We start from the raw sequence: 23,526 nt of genomic DNA, 5'->3' as shown, positions 1-23,526 counted from the left end.
AATATACTGGGTTTATGTTACTGCTTAGACGAAGCCATGCACTGGCTTGGGCCCACCCAGCAGGACAAATAAACTCATGTAGATGCCATATTTCATTGTTGCACATGGACAGGGGCAAACCAATTGCTCCAGGTTACAGAAGCAGCATGCAGAAGTCTATCATAGAGACCTTGGAATCTTAGAATCATAGAATCATTCAGGTTGGAAAAGACCCTTGGGATCATCGAGTCCAACCATCAACCCCACTCTACAAAGTTCTCCCCTACACCATATCCCCCAACACCACATCTAAGTGACTTTTAAACACATTCAGGGATGGTGACTCAACCACCTCCCTGGGTGAGCTTCAGGTTGGAAAGCTGGCCATTTTACTCCCAGTGGAAGCACAGGAGGGAAGAAGGCATACAGCAGCACACAAACTCTTGTCATTTAAACATTTACACTTGTTTCTTCAGAAAACCTCATCTTTCCTGAATTCTGGAAGCTCTTTTACCTTGCCATATCGCCACTTTCCCCAAAATGCCTTTTCCCTTTTACAGACTTTCTGCTCGCTGAATTCCTGGCTCTCCTGAGTTGCAAGACAGTAATGGTGTACAAACCAAAAGTATCTTTCTGGCTTTTTTCCTAATACATTCCTTTTTGTGAAAGACACAACAATGGTTAGTTTTACATCTACACCTAAGGCTGTGCTGCAGAAGCCAAAAACGTGCCTGTGGACTGAGCTAGAGCAACACGCAGCAGCAGAGACCAGGTTTCTTGCTAGAGGCTGTGAGCTGACAGAAGGCAACGGGAGGTTTAGAAGAACAGTCCTTCCTGAATGATAAACGATTCCTGGTCCATTCAAAGGGTCTGATGGACCTACCTATTTGTTCTGCCCTGGGCAGAGAGGGGACAAAATGACCTATATCAACACAAAAGGAGCTACAAAAATCAGATTTTTCAATGCATATTCAGCAACTCTACGCAGAATGCAGAATAGGTAATTAAACAATAATCCTTGTAAAAACCTTGTTCCCTTGTCATAGGATGCTTTGTGTTTGCTATTTTTACCTTTTCAAGTGTCAGGAAGCAACAGAAAAAATATTGCTGAACAGCACTGGACACCAAGAAAAAGCAAGTGAGGCAAAAAGAAATCTGAAGTAAACTCCACAAGATGAGGTTAAGTTTTTCAAAGCTCTCTTCCCTGCAAGACAGGTGATGTATTTCAGTCTAAATATCCCACCTGATTCTGTCCTCAGTGAACAACCAAGTGACAAACCGCCAATCAAACTGAACTGCATCCCCATTCAGCTGGGTTTCCCCCGCCACCGAGCAATGCTTTATCAGCAGCTACAGAATCTTTAATTTGGCTATTTTTAACGAGTACACCATTTTGCAATCCTGCCCACCAGAAGGATTTGAAATCTCTCCAAATACTCCTCCCAGGTCCTGATAACTTTGCCAGCATGAATAGGAAACTTCAGGCTTGCAGAAGAAGCCGCTGCTGGCTGACAAGGCAGTGCAGATTTTCTTTCGTATCTGCAGTTTGCATGAGTAGGCAGCTGAGGTTGTGATGAATTACTATCTCCGATTCCAGTGCTAATTTTAAGCATTTTAAGTTTAAGACATTTATTTGGCACAGCCTGTTAGAAAAGACGCTGCCAATATCAACTATTGGTATTAGCAAACTTCTCTAGGAAAACTACCAAAGATATTTCACAGTATGTCTCTGCTTATAAAAGGAGTCAGTTCAGGGACCAGGGATATTGTTGATTGAACTGTAATTGAATTTTGCTGAATGTTTATCTCAAAACATTGTTTCAAAACAAAAACTGAAACATCTTGTTTTGAAAGCAACTTGAATAATTTTCAGTTCTTAGTTACACCTTTTCTTTGGGGCCAAATCTTTTTCCCAAGCTCACTGGTCACTTTGCCTGAGAAACTGTATTTGCCACCAGCTATTTGCTGTGCCTTCCTCTCCCGTTTTGGTGTTCAGACTGTCATGTTTTCAGCAGCTGGCACTGCAAAACATGCTTCTACAATCCTGCAAGTCTGATCTCTTTGCAAAAATATTGCAAGTATAAAGCCCATGACCAGCATATATTTGGAAGTTGGCATATTTTCTAACCAGTATTCAACCGACAAAGCAACTCCTTTAGATTTCAGGAGCAGTCATCATACTGATGTGCATGAGTTTAAAATCTTCAAATCTTCACTGATATGTTTGCCAAAGATTCAACCATTTGATCATAATTGAGCATTTTTATACTTGGAGATAATCTAAAAAGAAGTTTTCTTCTGTCTGTAGCCTTCCTGCATGCGACAATGCTCTTCATCCCATTCACAAGAGAAGGCACGTGTATTTTGATGGCATTATTTTTATGCAATAAGCAATTTAACTGTCCTTTTTCCATGTTTCTTAAATGTTAGATTATACTTTTGACTTTACCCAAAAGCCTGTAAACCTAGTCATGTTTTTCCAACTACTAAGCTTACAGGTACCACTTATAAATTCGACATGTTCATTTAATAATTTTCTAGGTAACGCTTATGAAAACTATTAATCAGCCAGTGGCACATACATATGTTGTTGTAAATGTCAAGTTTGACACTGCTATGTGTATTCCCCATCTTTAACATGTGCTTCAGAGATGAAAAAGCAAGAGTACAGTCCACCTAGAACAAATATAAAGCAGGTTACATTCCCTTTTCCAGGTCCATTTCCTTTTCACTTACTGAGGCCATGTATCTATTTTGTTATTGCTATTATTATTGTTATTCATTATGGTTTTATGGCTCTCACCCCACCCTAAATCATTTACCAGGGCTGCTTAGTTCCTTCTGCAGGACCTTGCTTTTCCAGGCAACAGAATTCCCCACAAAAGACAAGGGAAGTAAATATTACAATATTTAAAATGTTCTACATCCACTGTATTCTCCAAAATTCCCAGCCTTTTGTAAATACCCACAAAGCAGTTTCAACAAATGGCTAATCAGCACCTATAGGTTTGCCACAGCCTCGCTGCAATAGCTCATTAATGCTCTGTCTTGGGCATTTGCTTTTTATGGACTTCAAAATGTTTTGAAACGCATCAACCCATCAAGTAAAGATTCCGTTCAGCAGAAAACTCATTGCACCACACTGCAAGCAGAGTCCTAAAACTGCAACCTTTTTTAAAAAGCATTAAAAATCTCCAAACAAATGGCTTTAATCTTCTAAAGATCTAGAAAGACTGTACCAAGAAAATCTCCTTTTTATAGTTCCGTATTTCTGTGAGATGAGCTCAAAGTGTTAGCTGAGATAATTATCAGAGAGATTATGCAGATCTTATTTTCAAAAGGGTTTGTTTGGTCTCTTGTTACATAATTGCTTAGCATTTGCATAGAGCTCAGAAAACAAAAAGCATCAGAGAAATACCAAGAATTCTTTATTTATGAGAAAAATAATTCTCCCAAATGATATTAACATTTTCAGCAGTCTTTACTATATTGTGAAGATTTTGGTTGACCTGGAGAGCTGCTCAGTGATCTAGCCTTGGCAGCACATGAAATGAGAAATGTGTCTTACCGCCATTGGTTTTAGACTATTTGGGAAGAGCTGCAGGGAACAGCAGGAAGCAGAGAAAAAGTGCAGTATAATGTCTCATGATTTCCTTCACTTCTAGCTTTGCTGGTGACAAAGGTCACTACATTCAGGAGATAAAATCAGGACTTAGTTCTAAGTCAAACCAGTGCCATAAAGAACACAATCACTTTATGGAATCACTAAATGTTTAGAGAATTGGCTAAAACCACTTCAAACGTTTCCAAGCCTCTGCAAGTTTATAAACAAAACTCAGTTAGACTACCTGAATTTGAATATCCATTGTAACTTTGAACCAAATTCCAGCTAAGGCCTTTCAAACACAATCAAAACTATCTTTAAAGAGTAAAGAAGAGGCCCTGAACTCAATATAGAATTGTCATCAGGCACACTTATGTACATACTGCACTTAGTCTCACAAACAATTTAAAAGCCACAGCCACTACACAATTTCAATTCTCGTTTGCAATAATTCCAAGTTCATTTCATAATTATTTACAGGTACTCTGGATTTTTTAGTATGTCAAGAAAGCTTACAGCAAGTGTGCTATGCAACCATCATACTAGCTACTCAACTACCTTTTGCTTAAACACAATAAAATCAAATTCTACTTACAGCCAACCATCATCATGGCCACCGAAAAAATCTTCTCTCCATCAGTGGTTGGTGCTATGTTTCCAAATCCTATCGTTGTAAGGCTTGTCATGGTAAAGTAGAGAGAGGATATGTACAAGGAGTCTTTACTGGGTCCTCCTTCCCACTGCCCTGAGCCAGTGGTATTGTATCGATATGGTGTCCCGATACTCAGTGCCAACTGGTAGAGCCAGCTATCTGTTTTGATTGTATTCGTGACCTCATCTATAACTTCGTAGTCCCCGATGCTGTACCATATGCAGGCTAGCCAGTGGGCCACCAGTCCAAACACACACACCAACAGCACCAGTACAGCAGCACCATACTCCAGATAATGGTCCAACTTCCTGGCAACTCGACCGAGTCGTAGAAGGCGCACCACTTTCAAGGAACTGAAGAGGCTACTGATCCCCTAGAAAAGAATAAAAATCATTATTTCATCTGAAATATCCTGCTGGTTAACACAGAAGGCTGTACATCAATTCCTGCATCTGTTTTAAATCTTTCTGTACAACTTTTTTTCATGCGCCAGATGACAGAATACAAGATCAAACTCTCTTTCCCCTCCAGTGCTTTTATCCTTGTCAGGGTAAATCAAGTTTGGCACTCAAGTTATCCCCATTTGGTGGATAAATTACTTCATTGAAGCCAAGTCTTTCCAAGTAACAAAATAGTTCTGTAGAATCTGAAGTGAGAAATGGCCTGTTTGTTACACAAAGGAGTGATTCAGTACTTTGCCAGTTTGAAGTAAACAGGAGAATCTACTTTGACTTTAAGCAGGTCAAAAATGGTCGAAGAGCAGTCATAGGTGGAACTACACCATCCAAGCGGAGTCTTCTCGAAGCTCCTCAGGGAACAGTATTCTATTAAATCTAAGCAGAAGATTGCTATTCTGGCCGAAATGGGGGTCCACCTATTTCAAGAACCCTCAGCATTAACTGCCCAAGAGAAATGTCAGAAAGTAATTGTAATCAGTAATCTCAGAGAAATCTGCCTATTGTTCCTCTCATCCACCAGAGAGTACCTCTGTAACTTCCTCTAGCCCAACTCAGGTTATCCTTCACTGCATCTAATATAACTCTGGATATTTTGTTGTTTATAAGAAGTCTCACTGACTGAACATGAACTAACAACTGTGGGCACATCACCTTTATGAGTGAGGGTAACACAGATCACAAGGCATTGGCAAGAAAACCACATGCCTTTGCATATCGGATTAATTTCCTTTCCAATCAACAGACATTGCAGATATTTTCCTAAAGCAAGTATTTGTGCGGTGGTTTTTTCCACGCAAGATAAATGAAGTGCAAATAAATGGAAGTACAAATATTTAGGGAACAGAAGCACAGGGACCATCATAAAGTTAATAGAAACATCTGAGAGAGAACAAGAAATGTGTAAGTCCTCCTCAACGAACAAATGGTTTGCATGTATTTTAATAGAGCTTATGGATGCAGAAAGAGAAGAAAAATATGTTCCTGAACTATCGCAATCCCATGATATACCTAACTTGTGCATTAAATTAATTAGTGGCTCAAAATAGAAGGTCTGTAAAGGAAGGTTTCTAATATAAAACATTCAGAAGCTGAAGACATTCAATTTAAAGTAGAAATTAAGACATAGAAAGCAATAAGGCAAACATTCCTAGTTAGTGTGCCAAGATTAAATTGCCCTTTTCTATGCATCATTATCAAATCAGTCTAGTCAAAACACTGGCTAATTATATTATCAAACAGTAAAAGACTGGAGTTTCTGGAGTTTTCCATACCAGAAAAACATTGATCTCTTTTGCACCTCTGTTTCTATTCAGAACTAATGTTTGAAGGGTAACATAAATCTGGTATTTCTAGATGTAATCTGTTCGACAAAGTTCTTGTATGCTTTTCAAATCCGGTTGGAATTTGTTTCAGATCCCCAAATCCTTAATAAATTGAAGTTCTATATTTGCATTCAGGTTCCCATGATGACTAATACCATTGGGGGAAGTGGAATTTTCCCATTTTGATTTCTGTATTTTGCATTTACACAGGACACAAATCTAATTTATCATTCTTATTTCCATCTAAAGGTATATCGACTTTTTTGCTTTGGGTTATATGGCTGTGAGGCAGTCTGAACAGCCAACTCCTCCAATTAACTGGGAAGTCCCTTACAATGCTCGTTACACAATGGACTGGGTGGGGTGAAGGGACTACTGAAAGATGGTCACACCCCACAAGAACAGCATCTACATTAAAAAAGAAAACTACAGAGGAGTTTTATAGTGTATTTAATGAAATTAATCTGCAGTGTGTTTCAGTGAATTACCCCTGATTCTGAAAGTTTACAACTTGCTGTGAAATCAGAGGGAGCAAACAGCAGGGTGTTTCTTCTAGGATCGGGTCCTATTGTGTTGGTCAAGGAGATACACATTATTTCCATTTTACTTTAAGAGTCACTGTTCGTTACCAAGGTTAAGGCTAGGGAAGGCACTAGAGACCTGGAATCTAAACTTGGGATTCCCCTTTTTGCACCCAGTAGCTTAAGTTCACCCCAGCGGCAAGGCTTATACCCTACTTTCCACTGCACAAACCCAAACCAAAAGTCAACCCTGGATCAGGTGAGTTTACAGTCTGCCAGTCCATCCTCCCTCCGTATTACATCTTCTCTGTAAATTACATGGACAGTTTAGCAGTTGTATAACTAATACAAAAATACAGCATTTATTTCAAAGTCTGGGACAATGTTTGTGCTATAATTATTATTTTTTTCCTAAGCACAGATGACAATCAGAATCTTATGTATTAAAACATCTTATGTATAAAACAAAGAGAAATGCTTCATTTTAGCTGACAAAATGTATTCTTTCCAAAGAGTAATTCATTTAAGTAAGTTTCGCTGTAAGTCTTAAATCCAGTTCAGTCTCATCCACTACTTTAAGGCCAAAAAATCAGATATGTATTTTTTGAGCATTCACATTTCATGTCTAATATTGCAAAATATAAAGACAATATTGGAAGCTTTAAAAGCCTATTCCATAAAACACTATACCTAGGAAAGAGCAATTAAGTACATAGTAAAAGAACATGTGATGCATCACACTGATTAAGTACTGGGTTGGGTCAAGCTGGTACCTTTATATTTAAAAAAATCACCTGACGATAAATGCACAATTGTTAACACACAAAGCTCTGTCTAGGATTCAGCAACGATTTCTTTGGTGGAAATTATGTGAAAGACTAACTGCCTTGAATTAAGTTTGGACTGTTCATAAATTCAGTGTTCTAAACTCAACTGATTGCTGGCTGTCTTTAATTTCATTTTTGTTTTACCTGTATTTATGCTCCATAATGAATATTTTGGAAACTCTTCTACTAAAGGATGAGGATCTGCTCTAACTGAAGTAACCTCAGCACTTAAGGAACAGAGGTGATTAGAAACCTTTAACAGAGCAGGTAATCCCATCTGGTACTAGCTTCATGTAAGTAACGCATGGTTTTAATACTGAAGAGCCAACCTTCTCGAGAAGCATTGGTCCTCTATTGCTGTATTTAGTCAGGTGGGCCTATTGTCTGTAATGTCTGCTGGTCTGTGTTCTCTGACTGAGAACATCTCATTATCTTATGAACCATACAATTCCACCCCTTGAGATTTTGTCTGACGTATTTGATCATATCTTAATCAGATGAGGACATTCTGCCTGCTCATCTTCAATCATCTCAGCTGTAGAAATCTTTTAACTGAAAAACCACCTACTCCAGAATTTCATTTTGTATGATGTCAAGTTTGGGACCAAATTCCTTTATGATACACATCATTGACTTCAGTGTTACAAGCGTGAGTCACAGGAGACTTTCCCAGTGACTTCTAAGGCCATTAGACAGGAGACTACATATGCAGTAGCTCTGAACCTGTCCTTTCTGTACCACAATTTTTATTTAGTAGATAGCTGAAGCCACTACAAAGGATGTAGACAATGTCAAAGTTATCCAGAAAGACATTTTTGAGGAATGGATGCTCAACTTTGGAATTAAATTAGCCATTCATGATTAAACAAAGCCCAAGTTTTTTGACATAAGGGTCTTCCAAAGTCTGTATTCTCAAATTCTCTTGATATACTAAGAAAGGAAATTCAGTTTGGTAGCGGAGGAACGGCACTCAGTCTGAAACGCAGAGTGACCACTCCTTCCTATTAAAATTACCTGAATCTTATAATTTCAGATCTTAGATGTTACCACATTGTCAAACTTCAGTCTTCCAGGATGAAACAAGTGTCTAAGGTACGTAGCTGCATCTGGCTAAGCTTTTCTGACCACAAGGCTGAGAAAGATGTTTCCTACAATTGCAATACACGCGGTGGAAACAGACCTCTGCACCTCAAGCAAGAACAGGGAGCCAGGTTCTCTTGCCCTGATAAGCCAGGCAATAGAAAGGATGAAGCTATCAAAGTCATGTTACACAGGGGTCAACAGCCAAACATGCAAGAGCCTAAAGGGAACTTTGACATCAAAGTAAAATGAATGTCAACAAGTGCAGGAAATCATTCAAATTAGTTTGAGTGCTAGAGATGCCCTCCTAAACCAGGAAACAGAGCGGAGTCTGTTCTACACTAAAGGAGCAGCAGAGCTGCATCTCTGTAAATGACATAAAAGATTTAATCAGCTGGTTACTTGCTAATCTAGTAAGTCTTTTCTGCAGTAGGAAATTATTGCATAAATTTTTAATAAAGTAAAATAGAAACAAAACCAGCCATTATTTTCTACCATCTATATATACTAAAATCTTCTTAAACCTCAAAATTAAATCCCAGTATGCTGAAATGGTAAATTTGTGCTTAATTTTTTCTTTTTTTTCTATTAGGGAACAATGTGTTTTTAACTCTAGGCACTTTTTCAATTAGATTTCACTCTATGATTTTTTATTTATTTGTTGTTAGCTGTGGGCACATATGCAACCACAACAAAAAAATGAATCATATATTTTAAATGTGTTCTAAAACTGAAATCCTCCCGGCTCCGAAAATGGGGATTGGTACTGCATCATTTAACAGAAAACATTGTCTTGGAAAAGATCAGAGAAAAAAAAAAAAAAAAGAAAAAGAGCTTTTCACTATGTTTTGATGTTCAGCATTGTGGTTTTGAAGAATTTATGGAGTGGCCAAGAACCAGAGCTGGGAACCTTTCTATGAAATGCAGTAGGGCACGTTGCCACTGCAAAGGTGTGACTGCAATATATACAGACCTTCTTAAGCTAAATTTAAGCTAATATGCTTAGAGTTGCGAGATGCAGGCAATTACAGCAACCTTCATTCAGCAAAACTAGCCATTAAAGTGACCACATCCTCTGAGGAGCTTTCAGTCCAGGCTGAGCTCTTTATCTCCATGCAAGAGCAAAATGGTTTCATGGAAGTTGAGCTGGAGCACACCTGCACAAGCCACAGCCGCACCATGACTCAGCTCTAACCATCCTCCTGGGGTGGGATTCATCTCACATAATGCTGCAACCTTACGGTCAGTCATCCAGTCTCTATGTTAACTGTCCAGCTTTCCTCCCTGATGAGTGAAGAGAGAGGCATGTCAGAAGAGTGATTCACCCAAACCATCTCAGGCAGCCAGAGGTGGGATGAATCACCTCCTGGAGCTCTCTCTCCCACCAAATACAAAGAAGCTGAAGCCTTTCTCTTACACATCTTACGGGAGGAGAAATTAAACCCATCCTTAGAAATCTGGATAGCCTGGATCTGGGCAGCATCCAAACCAACATTATGTTATTACAGAGACAGATATTCCGGAGCACTGCTTCACAATGTGAGACTTATCATTCCCGATATGAGCTTGGAGAATAAATGCTATTAATAACAGTAGGCTGTGATTTTCTGCAGATGCAATAGCATTCTTATTTCTTCATTGAATAGCCAATTACTCCACAGAAAGTGATGCTGCACTACATATGGTTCTGACTGATAGGATTTTGCAGAAGTCCCCATTGACTTGAAGAAGGAGTTGAATCAGTTCATTAAAAATGAACAATCACAAAGTAAACTGGACTGGGGTTCTTGATCTCAAAAGGGCAAGAGCTGGTAAATTATAAATGATAGTATATTGAACTACAGACACTAATAAGTGAAGACTACTGGACTGCGAGAGACAGGAGAGTCAGACACCTGGCAGCAGAGGACACCTGGAATGATCTTAGGTCAAAAGGTACAAAATATCCAGAGGTTGTATCTCAAAGAAGAGGAAAAACTTTTAAAGCTGGGCATCAGTTATAAATGTGTAAATGATCACCCAAAGGAAGAAAACAGAAACACAGAACTGACAGTATATGAGACATAAAAAATTGATAAACAGAAAGCTACACCTTAGAGGGTAAAAAGAATAGGGATAAAGCTAGAATTGCCAAATGTCAGGGCAAACTTTTCCTTGTAAAGAACATTAAAACAAATACCCAAAGATTCTTCACATTCATAAATGAAAAAAAGAACAACAAAAGTGATCAGGCTGCAATGAAGTAAAAATAATCCAGGTTTGGGCTAAAAATTAAATTAATTTTTAGCTTTATTTTTCAAAGATGATGTTGATGTTTTCCAGAAAAGCTAATGCATCAAGAAGGAAATAAACAGATACATTACCTGAACAAATGTTAAGGGAAACAGTAATTAGGAACATCAAGATAAATCAAAATGCAATCAGTGCAGCAATAGATTTGCTAAGCTTAGGTTAGCTGGGATCTAGCCAGGTTTTCCTGATAGCTTTCTCTGATAACACACCCCATTTTCTAAACTAAGGAAATGCAGTATTTCAGTAATACAAGGGGTGAAATTATTAGGAAACACAGAGAAAACAGGGACCACAACTGAGATTATAAGGTGATTGAGGAACTTGTGAAAATGGAGACCATTAAAAGGAAGTCTAGCAAGGGTTACAAGTGGCAACTCTCGGTGATTTCTTTGGTTTCTTAGTGAAGTAAGCAGAAATATTAGGGCAACAAAGATGATTAAGGGATTGGAGAATCTCCCTTATGAGGAAAGGTTGAGAGAGCTGGGGCTCTTTAGCCTGGAGAAGAGAAGGCTGAGGGGAGACCTTATTAATGCTTGTAAGTATCTAAAGGGTGGGTTGAAGAATGATGGAGCCAGACTCTTTTCAGTGGTTCCCAGTGACAGGACGAGGGGCAATGGGCACAAGCTGGAACATACAAAGTTCCATTCAAATATGAGGAGAAACTTCTTTCCGGTGAGGGTGCCAGAGCCCTGGAACAGGCTGCCCAGGGACGTCGTGGAGTCCCCTTCTCTAGAGATCTTCAAGACCCACCTGGATGCAGTCCTGAGTGATGTGCTCTGGGCAATCCTGCTTTGGCAGGGGAGGTGGACTAGATGATCTCTAGAAGGTCCCTTCCAACTCCAACAATTCCGTGATTATATGGTCACAAAATCTGCTGATTGCATGCCTTTGGAACACACTGTCAGTGCAAAGAATAATGGGGTGGGAATAAAGGAAAATGTGATAAAGCTTAGCAATACAGAGTCTCAAGGCATCCACTACAGGGCAAATCAACAAAAATCTCTACAACTACAAAGATCTTTAGCTGAAGACTACTGAGAAAAACAAGTATTTGTGTATACGGGTTAACCCCAAAGGGACTCAGAGCAATCAGGGAGTTGCTCTCACAGAAGAGGTTAATCCAGTTCCAGGATGGATCATTTGAGTGTTTGCATCATCAAGAGGAAAAGCTAAACCCCAACTACAAAGCAAAGATGAATTCTCCGCCTGGAGTAATACAGCTCTGCCCTAAAGAGACGTATTCAAACTTAACTCTTGTGCAGAGAGAGGCAGCTGGAACGGCCAAGAAAACTTTCATAAAATTTGACAAATGAGGTTTCTAAACAAGATAGGTTTTCTTAGATTAAGAAAAGGAAAACAGCCTTGTTTATGCAGGGGCTTGGGGGGTTTGACTGTTCTTCCTAAGCACATCGAGGAGATAAACATGATGGAAGGAAAAGAAGTATCTAACCAAGCAGGCTGGCACAGGGACAAATAAGCAGACTGCACATCAAGGCAAATTTGCAGACACCATCAGTGACGGTGGACTTTGCCCAGTTTATGGGAAGACGATACGATGAACCTGCCCACCAAAGCCTATGACTCACTGACTCAAAATGTCCCTGTGAGTTTTATCCCTATTATTTTTTTCTGCTTTTCTTCTTTTTTCCTTTGAAAAGTTGAAGTGAGGCAAATACAGTCTCAAGGGGAGGATCCATCTCATTTTAGCCTAAACTATACTATGGAGGAGTCTGCACCTGAGCTAGTCACACTAGCATGTCATTACAGTCAACAGTGAAAAATAGGCATTTTAGGGCAGGTGACGACTCAGACCTGTTTTGGAGATACATCTCAGAACATGAGGAGCCATACCCTGCATGTGCCTGTATCTCCTTGTGGACCATGCCTGGCCCTGTGTTTCATCAGATGAATCCCACGCTTAGCACATTTTGAAATACTTTCTTTAAAGTAACATGGGCAAAAGTTTCACACCCAAACAAATCACTTAGCTGATTCTGTCAAGGTATAGCTCAGCATTTGGCATTGAAGCAGTGAAAAAGGCACTATTTCTGTAAACCTTGGGCAATCTTCACCAAGCAGTTGTTACATGATGGTACACAATGTAAAAAAAAAAAAAAATAAAGTGCCTACAGATTTGGGGAAAAACTGAAATGGTGAGTCTTGCCAACACGAGTGAGTGAGCCTGGAAGCACATATCCAGAAGGTACTATTCTGTGCAGTGCAGGAGGAGTATTCAGGAGGATGTATAGGCTGTTTGAAATTTAACCAGCATATCACTCTCAAAAGAAATTTTTGAGCTCAGCTACTTAAATAGAGGTTAGGTCTAAAATCTCTGTCTAGCTCCTTAATGCATCTTTACTGGAGTTAATGTTAAAATAAATCTTGCAACATATCTCAGAAACCCTTCTTTTTAGGTAAACAATTAACCTAATAAAGTTGCATAGTTACAAATCAAAATGCTGGAATAAGAAAAATAAAAAAAGCAACATTTCTGATTTATCACCGCTTTAGGAACTGAATTTAGGGTTGCATTCAATTACGTAAATCCACATGGGAGTAAGGGGCTTTGCTTCTGCACAATCTGTCTAGATCCTGGGTCCAGGTACAAGCAGAACCCATAGAATACTTCACCCTGCAGGACTGGCAGCAATAGTGACTGCAGTGAGCACAAAATTGAATCCTTACAGCAAAATAAAAGCACACAGGTTTTCTCACACAGTCTCTGAAAGCACCTCTAAATGTATTGCTTGAGATTTATCATTTTTTTTCCAGGAGGGTGGAGGAACTTTTTTGCCCCCTAACATAAATGACAATAAGCTAGAACATTATAAATAAACTTCTGGTGAATTGTTCATGGCACAACTATACAATGCAATACATTTCTAACAGTGAATGACCGAGGCTACGAAAAGAAGGGTGATTTCAAAATAGTTCTTCTAAATTCAAGTTAAGGGGAATTTGGCATCCTGCAATATTTACTTGTTAGTGCATCAGTGTGCCCAACCAGGAAAAACGAGGATGATATTATAAAATCTGGTAATTTTAACTTACTTAGGGAAGGTGGACGGAGGATGAAATGGGAGGGAGAAGAAGGTCTGTCGTATCAGTTGGGACAGCTTCTGAACAGGATACTGAACTTAGCTTATAGCTTAATGCCAGCAACAAACTACGAATTTCCTATGCCAATACAAGAATAAAAAGAGAAGAAATATCTGGAGAAAGTAACCTGAGTTGCAATGCTTCTGCAAGTACTTCTGGAACTACACATGCACCTGACACCAAGGGGCAGACATAACACCAACCCAATCTTGAACAAAATAAAGACTCACACCAAGTTACAAGGCTGTCTTGCTAGTAAAATGTTGCTAATTCTGATGTTAGCCGTGCAGTTCGTTTCTCCAGGGCTGTACCTTCGCTCCATTTTACGCAGAACAACTGCTCATCCCTAAGGCTGCAGCTTTTTTTCCTCCCATTGACGGCTGAGTACAGCAATCTCAGTAACGTGGATTTGTGCTACTCCCATCAGCATTATTTCAGTGAGTATCTGAGCAGATTACTTCAATTGCCTCATCTCCTTTGTAAGCCTTCCCCTCCTTTGCAACCAAAGGGATCACGCAGGACTCAAGCTTCCCTTGAAGCTACTCCACACACAGTTTGCCCCAGTTGGACTCTGCATCACTTTAATGTGGCTCTGACTAAAGATTTGATTTAAATGGTTTGTACTCAACATCTGCTTCCCAGTAACATATACAACACATTTAAAAATTAAAAAAAAAAAAAAAAAAAAAAATTAAAAGGGGGTCGTTAAGGGGGAAGACCACTGAAACATATCATTAAAGTTCAGTAATGCCATAATGCACATCAAAACTGTGAAGCAGAAGGCTACCAGGTGTCACATCCATCTCATGGGACACGAGATCATGAGGGGCCTGGAGCATCTCTCTTAGGAGGAGAGGCTGAGGGACTTGGGGCTTTTTAGTCTGGAGAAGAGAAGGTTGAGGGCGGATCTGATCAATGCTTATAAATACTTAAAGGGAGGGTGTCAAGAGGATGGGGCCGGTCTATTTTCAGCGGTGCCCAGGGACAGGACAAGAGGAAATGAGCACAAACTTGATTCTAAGAAAGTTCCACCTAAACATGAGGAGGAACTTCTTCACTTTGAGGGTGGCAAAGCCCTGGAAGAGGCTGCCCAGGGAGGTGGTGGAGTCTCCTTCTCTGGAGACATTCCAAACCTGCCTGGACACGTTCTTGTGCAACCTCCTCTAGGTGGACCTGCTTTGGCAGGGGGTTGGACTAGAGGATCTCCAGAGGTCCCTTCCAACCCCCTATCATTCTGTGATTCTGTGACAACCCTGCCTGCGCTCCCACCACCCCCTGCATCGACTCCAGTTCAGACCCTTCCTTTCACAAGTTGCCCCTCACATCTGGATGACACTAATGTATCTCCACAAGGGAACCTGCAGAAAAATATCCCCGACCTTGTACAGCGTTAAAAAGCTGGCAATTAAACAGCGGCACAACTTGGATAAAACCTTAGCTTGAATAAAAGCTATAGAGACACGGCACAACTCTGTAACTAAGTGAAATAAGGGTGAATAAGTGACAAGGGTGAATATGGTCGACAATCTATATAATTTATGCCTAAGGTGGATACCTTTGTATTTCGGTACCATAACCAAGCCATTGTATTATTATATTGCAGTTTTCTGCACACTACAGCAGGATGACGGTATTCTTCACATTTAATTGCCTTCCAACTGCATAACAAAGGGGAAAATGCCAGGTCTCGGGACCAGTGCATCTGTCGTTATGTTGCTAGGAGTTTTCATCATAGTTTAACACTTGGCTGCAGCAGGGATTTAGTTCTGGGAATTATTTTCTGCATGTCAGCCACCTAGATTTAAGAAAGGTAGCTGGCCATAGACTATTTCAGAGCCACAGCCACATTCCTGAAACACACCAATTTATCTTCACCTTGCATATGACACTCAGAGTGCAGTCCCTAAAACCCTTCTTCAAACATCTCCCATAAAGGCAATGTTTGCAGTAAAGCACTGCAGTTGTGAATGTGGCTAAACTAATTGTATCAGCTTTTATTTGCTTTCAATTTACAGACATTATTTTAGTCACTATTAATTGCAATGATGCAAAGAAGTTTTTTTCCACTGCTGAAAGAGATCGATAACAGTAATTAAAAGATTACAATTACAAGGATTCCATGCCTTAATATATTCTGCACAGATCACTAAATTTTAAAGGCCATCGGGTCATGTAGTCTTACATTATTAAACAATAGACATAGAACTTCAGAGTTGTCTGTCATTTAAATTTGTCTGCTTTCAGTTCCAGTCATTGGCTCATGAAAACTAATTTTTGCAGAAAGGATGATCTTTTATACAACTCATTTGAAAACCAGCTATTTCGCTCTCTGTATGTACCATCCTGACATCTGGTCCCATTCTTTGCAATATGTGCCATGTCCTTTTAGGGCCATGTTTCTGGCACAGATGAGATTAAGGTTCTAGGTTTTGTTTCATTACAAACTCAGAAATTCATGAATCTCAGTGAAAATTCCCAGAAAAGAAAAAAAAAAAAAAAAAGAATACAAAGATTTTTCCAAATAGCAAAGGGGGCTTTTTCAGCTATATTTAACACTTAATTTGCGCAAGCATTTTTCATTTGGCCAAAAGCTTGTCCATTCACCTAGTCTTGGGAATATTTATTCTCTACGCTAATTTACAGAAGTTCAAATAGAGCCCTTAGCAGCACAGTATCAGCATGCCTGTACCCGAGTGTGGGTACCTGAGGTCCTTCCAGTCCCAGGTACTCTCCCAATTGCATGGCTCCATGTGGAGACAGAAGTCAAGCACCTGCACAACATCCTGGCTTTCCCTGGGATGTAAATCCATGCACGTGGTCCCAAAGGGAGTTGTGGAATGGTTTGACCACATCTGCACTAGCAATGGGACCAGAGTCGTCAGGCACACTGTAAACCATCTGCTGACAATTTTCAGCACAGTGTGACTCTGATAATTGTGACTTGTATGGAATTGATGGTTACCTATGCTATAAACAACCTTTTGGTAGCCCAGACTGACAGAGGTTGGATATTTCTCTCTCTCTAGTAGGCAAAACATATATAAAGGCTAAGCCTTAAGGTAACATAATTCTCCAGCTTCTAAAGTAGGGACTCGTGATTTTAGAAACGTGACAGTGCATACACCAATGTAAAAAGATGTTACATACAGCTAAGTACTCAGGGAAAAAATTAGAATCTCTACACGTGACATGTAACTCCATGACAAAAATCAAACTTCCAGCCTAATAACAATGGGAAATTCATGTGACTAAAATCTTTGGATCCAAACACCGAATCTCCCATTATTCTGAATTTTTTTCTTTTTTTTTTTTTAATTTAAAAGAAGAGACAAACAGACGTACTTCTGGACTAAGTCTGAAGTTTTAGAGAACTCTTTTACTTAAAAAATAAATAAATAAAAATCAGCTTAGTTTCAGAGACTCTGAGCACACACACACATTCCATTCTGGTTTGTACTTTGAAAATTGGCCAGATTCCCCAGTATGTTTAACAGTGTCCCTTCTCACACTTCTATATATGAAAGGTCTTCTGTATGGCTTTGGTTTAGCTAGAATCTATTTCAGTGCAAGTAATGTTTCCCAACTAGAAAAGATACCATGCATTTTTCTGATTTCTAGAACTATCATGCTACCAATTTTCTTAAATAAAGTACATATCCCACTAAGGATTCCACTTTCCTCTCTCTTAGCTCATTTTTCTCCAGCCTATTTTACCTTGTTTTCCTACCCTTTCAATACCACTTAGCCACTTAATTCCTCATCCATCACATCCATTGAGGTCACTACCTGCTGTGCAAGGTATCTCTCTCTCTCTCATTATCTTACCTTTCCTCCTTCTTGTCATACATCCAATTCCCCCTGAGGAGACTGTAACAGCTTGGCTCTGCAATTCCAGGCATGGAAACCTACACCTCTAATTCTGCCTCAAATCACCTTAATCCTCCCCAATTATCAATTTCTGTGTCATAATCCTTTTCATCATATCCTTCTACCGAGGCTCTACATTGACTCAACAACAAAATAACTTTGATTTGCGATCCTGTTTGCCTTGAGTGGGAATTTCACAAGACTCCAGCCTCAGCCTAATGTTGTCCATGATGGAAATGCCATTGTTCTGACTCCGGCCGTGACTGACTGCATTTGAAGAACTCTGACCTGCAATAAGAAAGCTCACTTTTCCTTTTCTCAAATTCTTTTTTTTAATCCTTCTATTTATTTCCTTAATTCTAGCACTCAAGTGTATAAGGCATCTTATACAATGACTCAGCAGCCTCTGCATGAGAACCTCCAAGCACCTATATCACATATAGTAGTCTACATCAGAGAGACACAAACCTAAACTTCTTGGCCGTATCCGTCTTTATGCATGAGACCTGCCCCCAGGGAGGAAAAGAAACTGCCCGCAGTGGGTGTCTCCCTCTACTCACCTAGCTCCTGAACAACTAACCAAAGTGCATTTGATGCTTTATGTGCAAAAGGAGGGATGGAGGTGAGACACATAACGGAAATTTGGAAAGTCATTTTCACTCAGCTGGCTTTTAGCACTATTCACTCTGATTTAGGTCCATTCTTGGCCACCGTTATCAAGGACTCAAATAGCTGCAGGACCTGCTCCCAAGTTCTTAACCACTAAGCTCTCTTTTCTGTTAACTTTTTCTGAAATGCCACAATCTGCAACTTTAATGCTAAAGACAAACGCCCTTACCCAACACCCAGGGCCAAGATGAAGAGCTAAAACCTACAAAAATCAAGAGCTTAAAGAACTCTTCTCTCTCCTACTGGCCTTAAGGAGGAAACACTCACCTTCTAATGAGAAATACTTTCCTTTTAATCAATCGGAATATTTCTTCCAAATTAAGCTTATTGCTTTGCTTATTCTTTACCTACGAACAGTGTTTGAGCACACTGCTGCTAGTGGGCCAAAAAGTTAAAACCCAGAAAAGTAGTACCAGTTAAAATAAATGTTAAAAACCAAATGAAGATGAAGAGCATTAATAACTACAACCAACCAGAACACGCCAACCAGCTCAAAAACCTTAGCTGTCACAAATGAAGACATAGCAAACAAACCAAAAAATCTCCCCTGCAAGACAGAAAAGGGAAAATGTAGACCCATGGAGGAAAGACTGACTGTTTACACACCTGTTTTCAAAATCACTGAAATTCTTTTCAGGCACTAGGGAAAACCGGATTTGGAGGAGTTTGAAATCAAGTACATAAGCAGTTATAAATGTCTGCTGGAGGCTCCAGGGCCATAACACACCATTTCATGAGAAAGAAATGTTACTATTGCTTCTCTTATTAAAAAAGGAGTTGATATTTCATTTGTTTGGAGTAAATGATAGCAGATCTAGGATCACTGTAGCTCATGATACCTTGCTATTGTTATTACATTTTGGTCAAAGTTTGCCACTTTAAGTGTGCCCCAATTATAATGCACTATGCCATTGATTCTCTTCACTGTCACAAATATTGCAGATGGTTTATTTCTCATCTATATGTTAGAGAAAGAGGTTAAGCTCATCCTTTATATCTGTACTGCTTGGGCACAGAAATTTTCAGTTTGTTTTACATATTAAAGCACGAAAATCTGGAGATAATGCTACATTTTTATAAAAATCAGATTCCTCTTAGTCTGAAATTGGTTATCTTAAAAAGCTGTATTATATTTACAATCTTGATAATACCACCTCCTTACACAGCCTGACAGTACAACCTGCTTCAAGACGGGCAGCCCTCATAAGATCTTGAATTTAAGCTGCAAGTATTATCACTTCTGTCATATGTGCTATAAATAAAATGGAACAATGTCGAAAGATGGTACTCGGCACAGAGACAGGGATGGAATTTTAAAGGAGCTCTAAGAAATCTGTAACAAAGCCTGTATTAAAAAGTAAGAATGTAGATTTTATATAGTGAGGATATATAACTGCAGAATTTGAGAATTTATTAAAAGAAAAAACACCACCAAACCACATTCGAAGTTGTTCTAAGAAAAAATTGTTAAAATGATAAAAAATGAACAGAGGCTTTTCATCTGTTTGTGGCCCTAAAGATAAAAGGCTCTAGTGAAAAAATAAAACAACTCCTAATGCCATTATAGTTGCATTTTAATAATGGATTTTCTCTACACTGACTTGTGCATGCATTATTTGTCGTAGTTATTGCTTGTTTGCTCTATTATCTTAGGCTGCAAGCTCAATTTCGTAAATGTTAATACATTTAGCAGTTAAAAAGCTTTAATTCAGTGTCCATTTAAGACATTTATATTCTCTCTCCTCAAACAGTTTCTAAAATTCCAGCAGTAGCTCAAGAACTGTTTTAAAAAATGGAGGTTAATCTCTTTCTCAATCAGCTATTTAAAAAGACATCACAAAAAAAAAAAGAAAATTACCACATGGTTCAAAAAGTAATCCAAGGACAGGATTTTAAAAATTCTCATTCAGAAGCACTCTCCACTTTCGGATAAGTCAGTAGCAAATTTGCCACCAGCTTCAGCCAGAGCAGATAGCGAGCTTTGATTAATTTTATCAGGCCATATTAGTCTGCCTGGCAATGGATTAAGACTATTTAAAGGCATTCATTGGGTCTCAGCTGGAAAGGGAGGCTGTGGCAGGGGGACATCCCAACTGGTCCAGCCTGTTTTGACATGGACGTGCAACAATGCTTTTGGATGACAAGCAAGTGATTCTAAAACCCACATCCATTAACGTACACATCCACACGTGGTACTGAAATCATAAGACACCTCTTCTCCGACACGGGAATGCCGCATAGGTGAAGCCTGGCAGCTTAATGCCTTCCCTGCATATTTCAAACAGAGCTTCAGTTGCCTCTTATTGCTGCCAGATGCCTGGGAGCATGCTCCTAAATTAATTCCTAATTAAAATAATCCTTTTAAGGCGGACTACAATCACTTACCTCATCCACATTCTCAAAGGCATTGATGATGTCATATGGTAAACAGGACAGAAGATCAATCACAAACCATGTTTTCAGGTAGTTCATCCGTATGAGTTTGGGATCAGATATAACCTCTCCACCAGGGCCAACAAAGGTTGTATGAAAGTTCAAAACAATGTCAACCAGAAAAATAACGTCCACGACACTGTCCAGCACGAGCCAGGCAATGTTGTTCTGTTTTGTCTTGAAGGAGACATTATATGGAACCATAATTGCTGTGTAGAAGGTTAGAATTAAGATGACCCAGTCCCAAGTGGTCTTAAAAGCACAATAGTGTAGTATAATGTGTGGTGGAGTCTTTGGAGCTTCTTGCTTGTACTGAGGAAGAATATCAGATCCCAGTTGGAGAACCTGTAAAAGACAGAAAAGCAAACGTTACAGTTTTCAATTAATATGATCCAGTAAGGGATCTTATGGATTTCTGTAAGGATCAGCAAAAAGACAGGACTGTGTTCATGGGACACTGCAAGTCAACCCATAGTTTCTAAATTATCTGATTTATTAAGAATGAGTGGAGGCAGCTATCACTCAATGAATGGGAGCAGAAGAGAACCTAAGGATATTCTTGCAAAAAGGGAGATCTTTGCCGATTGACTAAGGTGAAATCATGCCAATAGCAAGGGCAGGGAAGCTCCATAAACAGGTTGTAGGTACTGCCACACCAGTTTATGCTCTGCTGTTATGAACATGAGTATTCATTCATATTTGGAAGTGTTACAAGACTAATCCTTCATGCCTGACCTCTTTTTTAAACAACTGCTGAGCCAGAACAATATCCCATCAAAGGTAAACCTTGCTGGCTGACCTCCTAAAATGAAGCATTCTGTGCACAATTTCTTCCCTAGCACCTGGCAGTATCTTGCTTCCTTCTCATTTTCTTCAAAAAGTTGTTGCTCTCACAAGCAACACTAGTGGGTTCTCTTTTATTTCTTGTAATTACTTTTCTTTTTTGCATACGACTATAATCTTCTGCATGCACACTTTTGTAAAATGTGGAACTGGAAGCATTGCAAAGGAACCAAGCCAAATTCACTTGAGACATTCCTCCCAGGTAATCTAATTACCTCTTATCTCAGTCCAACACAAGAAACAAAAGCACAAAGGAACGCACAACATGGCAATATATTGCACTGACAACTGAAAGGTTTGTGTGTATTCTGGAACTAATAACACCTTTTACATTTGGGAATGTGAAGTCTGTATGGGACAAAATAAGTAATTCCAGCAACTTTAAAACTCATTTCAGCCCTACACCTGTCCCGTATTGGAGCTGATGCACCTTATTTGCAGGGACAGTTGGCTTGCAAATAGCAGTCCCATATGTGTAAAAATGATAAAACACAGGATGCTTCCTCCACGAAGAGGAGTAAATGGCTCTAAATAAACAACAAATAAGAATGTGAACTCAAGTACTACAGATAGGGATTCTCCCTTAATTTTCTGCAGTCTTATTTTTAAGATGGGAAAAATGTAACTGAGATCAGACAGTAAAAGTCTGGCTCTACTGAATATCTCTTCTTCAGAGATCACCAAGGTAAAACCACAGCAGCCTCTCTCACTCTGTGTTGGCAGATGTGGCTTCCCAACATGTCTAATCTGGCCCAATGTCAGGCTGTAACCTGATGGGATGCAAACTGGCTTCTGCTCACCTGTTCCCACTCTCCCTAGGGTCAGATTTAGCAATCATGACCCGTAAGGAAAGTCAGTTAAACTGATAAGATGAAAAACTAACTTATTGTTACATTAGTTAGCCATTTGTCTTCTACAGAGTCAGCTGAGGTGCAAAAATTTATCCTGTGACCAGAAAACCACTAGACCCCACTACTTGGGCAGCAGTGAAAGTGCAGCAGAGACCTCCAGGAGACCACGGCTGCCAACAGCCTCATATCACACTAGCTTTGGTGAACACAAAGCCATGTGTTGACCTCAGGCTGAACAGCAACACACACCAAGCACTGTGGGCCCAATGGCACACATCAAAGACCCTCACAGATGCCAAACCCCTGATGAGATGCATAAAAATATCAACCTCCAGGTGTCCCTTCCTCTGTGACCAGGACAAGACTCACTAACAGCACTCCTCTAACCACCCAATGGACAAGGTTCATCTGGCCACTGTGGCACACTGAACTCACTGGTGGAACCCTGGGTCCTTCCCTGGAATAAAAGCAATAATCAATACAGTCTCTTTTTCACAGCTGCCTTTGTGCAAATCCATGAAACTTATTCAATACCAAAATTGGTCCCTGCTTTTAACACTCTGTTTTGGCTTTGACTGATAATCTGGTCGTTATCTCTTTGGACTCATCTGTGGTCAACGCTTTACTGTCATGATAAATCAGACTGGGACTTCTTTCCTTGGTTTCTCCAGACCTATTTGTTCCCTGCCTTGTTCACTAGGGCAGGAGCTGGAAACAGCCTCACTATAGTTGGAATAATAAGCTACTTAGGGCTCAAGCCGAATGCAGTGAACATATGTTTGATAGTTCCCTATGCCTCTGGTGGTATAGTGCTTAGGAGCTCCCATGATACCATAAAAGCATAATTATTATTCTTAACATAATATCATGCTGAGTTTGACATGGTGAGTGGGTGGCAAGTGGCTGTGGAGACCACTGAACTATAATGATTATTTCTTTCATGCTGCATGAATTTTTAATTTTAAACCACTAAAGAACACACAATATCTTGTTAGTCAGCTGTGCTTATCACAGGCTCTCTGAATTATT

At 39.6% G+C, this 23,526-nt stretch overlaps 1 protein-coding gene across 1 annotated transcript in view; it reads right to left on the bottom strand.

The window, feature by feature from the left end:
- Positions 1–23,526, bottom strand: part of KCNH5 (potassium voltage-gated channel subfamily H member 5) — a 178,457-nt gene that overhangs the window by 108,663 nt on the left and 46,268 nt on the right. The window contains exons 6-7 of the mRNA XM_074148736.1: positions 20,756–21,148; positions 4,179–4,608 (exon numbers count right to left, since the gene is read on the bottom strand). Coding sequence (XP_074004837.1) covers positions 4,179–4,608; positions 20,756–21,148 — 823 coding nt within the window. The remainder of the gene's footprint in view (positions 1–4,178; positions 4,609–20,755; positions 21,149–23,526) is intronic.

The sequence above is a fragment of the Numenius arquata genome, chromosome 6 (genome assembly GCF_964106895.1).
Source record: "Numenius arquata chromosome 6, bNumArq3.hap1.1, whole genome shotgun sequence".
In the NCBI taxonomy this organism is placed as follows: Eukaryota; Metazoa; Chordata; class Aves; order Charadriiformes; family Scolopacidae; genus Numenius; species Numenius arquata.
This window is presented reverse-complemented; position numbering and strand designations above follow the sequence as displayed.